At 40.5% G+C, this 8586-nt stretch overlaps 1 protein-coding gene across 1 annotated transcript in view; it reads right to left on the reverse strand.

Moving 5' to 3' along the window:
- The window catches only part of OTULIN (OTU deubiquitinase with linear linkage specificity), a 29482-nt gene extending 21379 nt beyond the window's left edge, over window positions 1-8103 (reverse strand). Inside the window, exons 1-3 of the mRNA XM_087721982.1 lie at window positions 8012-8103; window positions 6207-6429; window positions 2709-3017 (exon numbers count right to left, since the gene is read on the reverse strand). Of these exons, the coding sequence (XP_087578108.1) occupies window positions 2709-3017; window positions 6207-6406 (509 nt within the window). The 5' untranslated portion in view covers window positions 6407-6429; window positions 8012-8103. The remainder of the gene's footprint in view (window positions 1-2708; window positions 3018-6206; window positions 6430-8011) is intronic.
- Between the last annotated feature and the right edge of the window lie 483 nt (window positions 8104-8586).

Raw genomic sequence — 8586 nt, forward strand, 5'->3', positions numbered from 1 at the left:
CTTCTTTGTCTAAAAGCCTAAATCCCTAAGAAGCACCTGGGCTCCTTTTATCAGCTGTTGACTTCAATGTTCACCAATCTAGCATCCTCCCATTTACTTCGATCTTCACTAGAAATTTCAAAAGTTGCATTCCAATGTATCTGGACAGTTCTTGACAATTTTGATTAGCCAGTTGTGAAGTACACAAATGACAGGTCATAAAAAAATGGGTTCTAGTTGCCAAATGCCCAAACAGCAAATACATGCCTGCAGAGACCATGTGCCAGGTTATAAAAGCAAGGATTGATCATAAAGTTACATTTTCAATGCAGCATAACATTGAATGGTTGCTGTTGTGACTCAGAAGAAGTTTGCTGTGAGTTGAGTCGGGATGCAGGAATAATGAGCAGCTGTTGCTCGTTAGTGTCGTCTTCTGCAGATAAAAGAAGGGTGGTGCCACGCCTTAGTTGCAGAAGTCAACGTCGTTCATCGGCCGTGGTTCGTTGTTCGTGGGAGGCACTTGGATAAGTGATTTGCTTTCTGTAAACCTGATTCAAAGGGACACTTGGAGAAGTGGTTTTGCTTCCTGAAAACCTGGTTTGCTGTAAGAGTTTTGTTTTTGCATTTTGCTGCGTAACCTTTTTGCCAGAGGCTTTATCTATGTTTATTTTGGGCTCGCAGCCAGCTTGAGCCAGGACTGATAAAGTTATTTCCTTTTAAGTTTGTCTGACTGTCATTTGTGAACAAGCGAAGAAGGGGGGCTCAGAACAGGTTGCTAAATGAGATGGTTGGTCATGTGTATTTAGAGATGTGTGTCTGTGTATATCTCTAAATACAAATGACCACGACAAACCGTCTCATTTAGCAACCATTTGAAGTTATGCTGCATTGAAAATGTAACTTTATGATCAATCCTTACATGTATGTTCCCACACACATACACGCATATGGTAGTTTGATGAAGGGAACTCTCGAATATAATGCTAGATCAACAGTAAATGTAAGAACAATGCAGAGGTGGGTTCCTACCGGTTCGCACCAGTTCGGTAGAACCGGTTCATCAAATCTACCGAACCGGTTAGAAGAGGTTCCACCAGTGGACCTGGAAAGCAGGCCCCACCTACAGAAGAGGTTCCAAAAATTTTTGAAACCCACCACTGACGAGAGCGAGAGAGAGAGAGAGAGCGAGAGAGAGAGAGAGAGCGAGAGAGAGAGAGAGAGAGAGAGAACACATGGCCGGCAAGCCACTCCCACCAGGTCACATGGCCGGCAAGCCACTCCCACAAAGGAGGCCACACCCACAGAGTAGGTTCCAAAATTTTTTGAAACCCAGCACTGGAACAGTGTAAAGAACAGCAAAATATAGTTTTCTTTTGGCGACAGTTAATTCTTGATGATCTAAAACAGACTGTATAATAAGTTACATATATCACTATTGGAGAAATTTTGGCCACAACTGTTTGTGGAGGCTTCACATTGTCTTATATTTCTTTATATTTGTAGTAATGGCTTTGAAAAAGTTTGTATTATGGCTCAACATTTTGGATTAAGGGGAAAAAAAACACCAGGGTGTTATCACACAAATCTTTACCCTCCTTTATAGCTTTACAAGTCATTAAAATACTAGTAATTACTGAAAGATCAAAAAGAATTAGAATGACAAATAGGCAGACTTACTGAAAATAGGGTTTCCCCCCAAATCTAATCCCTACATAGAGAAATTCAATGAAAGGAAACGAAAATAGACAAATCTAAATCAATTTTAGATTTAAAAACAAGGCTTCAAAGGAGTTAGAACTGCAAGTTAAGAAATATATACACTTAATAACAGAGCTTGTAGGTCTGCATATATTCTCCCCTTATTAGAGAGATTGCCAAGGAGGGCAGACAATTTTTATCTAGGCTTTCTCCTCCAGGACACTAACCCGGTGACCACGTCTGCAGTGGCAAAAGTTCTGTGCTGCTGCAATGTCCATAAGACAAAAATTGGCTACAGAAGTATAGCACCATCTTGTACCAATTATCTGGACATTCCTTTAACAATCTTTGGACCACAATGTTATTATCCACTTTTAATGTCAATACTTTTTAATTATATTTTAATGTGAGTATTTTTTAATATAGCGTAAAAAACTAATGTGTATTGCTGGTCTTTGACCGTAATAAAGATTTTACTTACTTACTTACTTACTTACTTACTTACTTACTTACTTACTTACATACATACATACATACATACATACACACACTTATTTAATAATGGTCTGAAATCTTAAATATAATAATGGGGATGTGGACAGAATTTATGCAAGGAAGTGGAGACAGGTGGCGCAGTGGTTAGGGTGCAGCACTGCAGGCCACTTCAGCTGACTGTTATCTGCAGTTCAGCGGTTCAAATCTCACCGGCTCAAGGTTGACTCAGCCTTCCATCCTTCCGAGGTGGGTGAAATGAGGACCCAGACTGTGGGGGGCGATATGCTGACTCTGTAAACCGCTTAGAGAGGGCTGAAAACCCTATGAAGCGGTATAGAAGTCTAACTGCTATTGCTATACAGCAGCTGATGTTTCTTTTTCATACAACAGCCCGCAGACAGGCAACATTTTGATCCTACCATCATATAAGCCACCAGAATACTCCATGCATATATTAAACACCTAGAAAACCTCTACTAACTAAGCCACAAACTTTGAAATATACATTCACAACAAAACTGATGGCAGGGACTCACAAGTCTGCAGAAAACTCCATTGGGCAAGGGACGATGGATGCAGGTAGTTCTTTCCTTTTGAGAGAATTCTCTTGATGGACTGCAGATGATTTCAAGGCATCGGCTTGAGCCCTCTGCAAGTGATACGCGCTATCTTCATTGGCAATTAATTTGTGGCTGATGCTCGTGCTTGTCATTTTATCGCAAGGAGGGCCTTTTTCTTTTTTGCCTTTAGAAAACGATAGACTAAAAATCCCTTTTCTCCGTTTCTCTTCGGGGATAACCGGAGGCCCCGATGCCTTCCTTGCCTTTGGCTGTGTCATTCCAGGGCTATGAGAAAAACAGGCATATATATAGGTATGTGCTGCATTACTTACACAATTAAATTTAAGGCAAGTGTTAGGCCTCTGAGGGGAGGTGATTGGCCAGACCTGACCAACCAAATCCCCCAGGATGAAGATGGCCAGATGCTTCTCAGTTTGTCACTTGTGGCTAGTTCCGTGCCGTAGTGTGACCCGACAAATGCGCACACGACAAAAGCGCGCCGGCAAAACTGCATCGCTAAAACCGCGACGTCATCAACGCGCCGACAGCGCGCTGACAGAAGCGCGATTTAAGTTAAGGTAAGGGTTAGGTTTAGAGCGCGCTTCTGTCGGTGCGCTGTTGTCGGCGCGCTTCAGCGCTCATTCGTCAGCGCGGTTTAGAACTCGCGGTTTTGTCACCGCGGTTTAGTTGGGCGCGCTTTTCTCGGGCGCCCTTTTGTCGGTGAACGGTGCCGTAGGCTTAATCAATCAACATCCATTGCATTGCCAGAAATGACTAAAAGTAGAGACAGAGATACGGCTAGAAAATATTCCAGCACAGGAAAGTTTATCATTTTGAAAGTTATATGATGTTTACTCTTCACATGATTATTGTAACAAAAATGGGGAAACTAAAAGTTAATTGCAACTGAATATAACTTTATTGGCCTAGGAACAAGGAACAAACTAGGAAAAAATTCAGTCTATTGATGGATATCTAAGATGCCATTCAAGATTTGGAAAATTAATCTTGTTTTTTATGAGTTTTAACTTTAAAACCAGTGCCATATTTTATCAGCCATTCATATTTCTGAATAAGGAAAGCAGCTTTCTCCAACATATTGTCCTTAGGTTATATTAAACTGCTACTCCCCAATGCCGAGGTGGCGCAGTGGTTAGGGTGCAGTACTGCAGGCCACTTCAGCTGACTGTTATCTGCAGTTCAGCTGTTCTAATCTCACCGGCTCAAGGTCGACTCAGCCTTCCATCCTTCTGAGGTGGGTGAAATGAGAACCCAGACTGTGGGGGCGATATGCTGACTCTGTAAACCGCTTAGAGAGGGCTGAAAGCCCTATGAAGCGGTATATAAGTCTAATTTAAATAAATAAATTCTCAGCTGGTTCAGTCATGATATGTTGGTTAGAAATTCTGCAAACTGTAGTCCAGGGGTAGTCAACCTTTTTATACCTACCGCCCACTTTTGTATCTCTGTTAGTAGTAAAATTTTATAACCGCCCACGTAGTTCCATATTAATGGTGATTTATAAAGTAGGGAAGTAACTTTACTTTATAAAATTTATAAAGCAGATTTACAGCAAACTCCTACCGCCCACCATGAAATTTGGAACGCCCACTAGTGGGCGGTAGGGACCAGGTTTGACTACCACTGCTGTAGTCTAAAACATCTGGACAGGACTAGATTGAAGGAAGCAATAAGAAAAAGAACAAGACAATAACAATAAGCTAACTCTGCCATGGAAAAAAATATTACAAAAGTTTGTTTTCCACATATATTTCCCTCTTTCCTTCACTTATGCAGAATAATAAAGTAGACACTTTATGATGAATTGGAAATCCTATGGCATTTTACAAAATCCATGATGATTATGCCAAAAAATGCAAATGTGTTTATGGGAGGGCAATTACTGAGCAATATTTAATACTGCTATTAAAGCTTTATCCTGCCTATCTAACACATCAATTCAAGGTGGCGAACATACCTAATCCTTCAAAGCCCTATTTTACCCATAACAACAACCCTGTAAGCCTGTAAGCCTGTTAGTAAGCGCTCTACATGGGGCAGCCCTTGAAGAGTATTCGGAGACTTCAACTCGTCCAGAATGCAGCCGCGCGAGCGATTGTGGGTGCACCTTGGTACACCCACGTTACACCTATCCTCCGCGAGCTGCACTGGCTACCGATCGGTCTCCGGATTCGCTTCAAAGTGCTAGTCGTAACTTATAAAGCCCTTCATGGTATTGGACCTGGCTACTTGAGAGACCGCCTGCTGCCAATTACCTCCCAAAGACCCATTAGATCACACAGGGTCGGCCTCCTCCGGGTTCCGTCCACCAGCCAATGCCATCTGGCTACTACCCGGGGGAGGGCCTTCTCTGTGGCAGCTCCGGCCCTCTGAAACGAGCTCCCCGTGGAGATTCGGACCCTCACCTCTCTCCAGGCCTTCCGGAAAGCCATCAAAACCTGGCTGTGCCGGCAGGCCTGGGGTTGATGAGTTCCCCTCCCCTCTCGACCTGTGTGGCTGTGTGATTCTTGGCTATTTTAACTACTTGTATTGTGTTTTATGTTCCCTTTCCCCCCTTTGAGTTGTTCGACGCCCTGAGTCCCTCCCGGAAAAGGGCGGCATATAAATAAAACAAATCTAAATCTAAATCTAGTTGAGAGGCAGGGATTAGCCCAAGGTGGACTCTCAGCTGCCATTCTACAAATATCCAAAGAATTCAGTAGCTAAGCTTGTTTAAACCATTCAGACCTGAAATGAGAAGAGAATCTGATAGAAGAAACAGCAAAAAGTATCCCTTCCCATAAATCTTGGTGGGGGGGGGGTGTTTTGTTTTAAGTGGTCATGATCACTTAATGTACATTTCCTCCCAAACCAAAATATGGTGATTTTTTTGGCAATACAATTTTGGTAAATTGTGAATGTTGGTTTTGTTTTTAATATGTTGTCTCTGTCTCGTTTTCCCCCTTTCCCTTGTCTTTTGTGAGCCGCCCGGAGTCCTCCGGGAGTGGGCGGCATACAAGACAAATAAATAAATAAATAAATAAATAAATAAATAAATAAATAAATAAATAAATAAATAAATAAATAAATAAATAAATAAATAATAAATAAATAATAATAAATAAATAAATAAATAAATAAATAAATAAAAAATAAATAATAAATAAATAAATAATAAATAAATAAATAATAAATAAATAAATAATAAATAAATAAATAAATAAATAATAAATAATAAATAAATAATAAATAAATAAATAAATAAATAAATAAATAAATAATAAATAAATAATAAATAAATAAATAATAAATAAATAAATAAATAAATAATAAATAAATAAATAAATAAATAATAAATAAATAAATAAATAAATAAATAAATAAATAAATAAATAAATAAATAAATAAATAAATAATACAACCAGAGCTTGTTCTTTAAAGGTACTACTTCGTTTAGTTGACGATGGAGCTTACCTTTCTTGGATGGATGGTACCTGGACGCTACTCGACTTAAACCGCTTAGTATCCTCTGTCACCATGGTACTGTGGGGACCAGCATAAACCCGACTCTCGGGGTGAGATTTCTGCTTCGTTGGTTTATTCTCATCTTCTATCACAGCCACTTTTTCATCATCAACTACCTTGCGTAACAATTCATCTTTCTCTGTGCTCATCTCTAAGAGGGTTGGCCCAATGACTAATAGGAGAAGATCGGCAAAAACACAGGATCTTAAGTAGCTTACAAGAAGTAGAAAACCAGCCAGTCACATCATATATAATAGACACAATAATGCATACAGGGAATTAACAGGGCTGGGAAACTGTAAGTAAGCCCCAAGACCAAGTAAAGTTACTATAATGGGAAACTGTAAGTAAGCCCCAAGAAGACCAAGTAAAGTTACTACAATGGGAAACTGTAAGTAAGCCCCAAGTAAAGTTACTATAATGGGAAACTGTAAGTAAGCACCAAGAAGACCAAGTAAAGTTACTACAATGGGAAACTGTAAGTAAGCCCCAAGTAAAGTTACTATAATGGGAAACTGTAAGTAAGCCCCAAGAGGACCAAGTAAAGTTACTACAATGGGAAACTGTAAGTAAGCCCCAAGACCAAGTAAAGTTACTATAATGGGAAACTGTAAGTAAGCCCCAAGAAGACCAAGTAACGTTACTACAATGGGAAACTGTAAGTAAGCCCCAAGTAAAGTTACTATAATGGGAAACTGTAAGTAAGCCCCAAGAGGACCAAGTAAAGTTACTACAATGGGAAACTGTAAGTAAGCCCCAAGAAGACCAAATAAAGTTACTACAATGGGAAACTGTAAGTAAGCCCCAAGAGGATCAAGTAAAGTTACTACAATGGGAAACTGTAAGTAAGCCCCAAGACCAAGTAAAGTTACTATAATGGGAAACTGTAAGTAAGCCCCAAGAAGACCAAGTAAAGTTACTACAATGGGAAACTGTAAGTAAGCCCCAAGTAAAGTTACTATAATGGGAAACTGTAAGTAAGCCCCAAGAGGACCAAGTAAAGTTACTACAATGGGAAACTGCAAGTAAGCCCCAAGAGGACCAAGTAACGTTACTACAATGGGAAACTGTAAGTAAGCCCCAAGAGGACCAAGTAAAGTTACCACAATGGGAAACTGTAAGTAAGCCCCAAGAAGACCAAGTAAAGTTACCACAATGGGAAACTGCAAGTAAGCCCTAAGAGGACCAAGTAAAGTTACTACAATGGGAAACTGTAAGTAAGTCCCAAGAGGACCAAGTAAAGTTACTACAATGGGAAACTGTAAGTAAGCCCTAAGAGGACCAAGTAAAGTTACTACAATGGGAAACTGTAAGTAAGCCCCAAGAGGACCAAGTAAAGTTACTACAATGGGAAACTGTAAGTAAGCCCCAAGTAAAGTTACTACAATGGGAAACTGTAAGTAAGCCCCAAGAGGACCAAGTAAAGTTACTACAGTGGGAAACTGTAAGCCCCAAGAGGACCAAGTCAAGTTACTATTAAGTAAACTGCGTTTTACTGAAGCCGAGGACCTCGTTGTAAGGACTGCCTGGGAAAAGGAACGAAGGGGGAACCTCAAAACTCAAGATCTGAATTGCTCGCTCTCGTTTGCAAACCTCCCATTAGGCGCAAAAGGGGCAGGAAACTTGCAAAGAATCCACCGGGGTGGGCGGGTGGGGTGGGGGGGCTGTGTTCTGAGACCCCCGAATTACTCACACTCCCTTAAAGCGCGACCGGAACGGAAAGCGCAGCTTAAGCGGAGCATCTGTAATATTACCTTTTATTGCAGTAAGAAGTCCGGTTTGGTGGGGCGAGAGCAGAAAGGATCGCAGGGGCGTTTTGCGGAATCGCTTTTGCTTCCGTGTTCTCCATAGACTGCCGAGGGTAGACAGAGCTTATACGTAGCAGAGCTTCACTTCCGAGTTCGCTTTGAATTATCAAGGGAGAGTTTACTATGTACTTAAAAAACACAACAACCACACACACACACACACACAAAAACCAGCCACGAGAATAGCCCAGAGCAGGAAGCAGAAAAGTGTGTGTCTGCAGTGTGTGCACCACGGACACCGCCAGGTATAAATCAGGCTGGGATCCTTGATCTTTGCAACAACGTGTTTTATATATATCGAAAGGAAAACGAGATTTCGTGCATTTGGACCCCTGCAATTTGCAGGAAAGTTTTTTTTTTTAAATTTTTTAATATATATAAAAAGCTTTCCTGCAAATTGCAACGGTCCAAATGCACGAAATCTCGTTTTCCTTTGGACAGGAAGAGAATTGCATTGAAACCCACGATTAAATAGTAATAGTAAATAGCGTTTACTACAACGTGTTTTTTTTTAAATTTAA

Source organism: Thamnophis sirtalis, unplaced genomic scaffold, assembly GCF_051295495.1.
Source record: "Thamnophis sirtalis isolate CommonGarterSnake01/CBP01778 unplaced genomic scaffold, rThaSir2_p1.2 scaffold_8, whole genome shotgun sequence".
NCBI classification, from domain to species: Eukaryota; Metazoa; Chordata; class Lepidosauria; order Squamata; family Natricidae; genus Thamnophis; species Thamnophis sirtalis.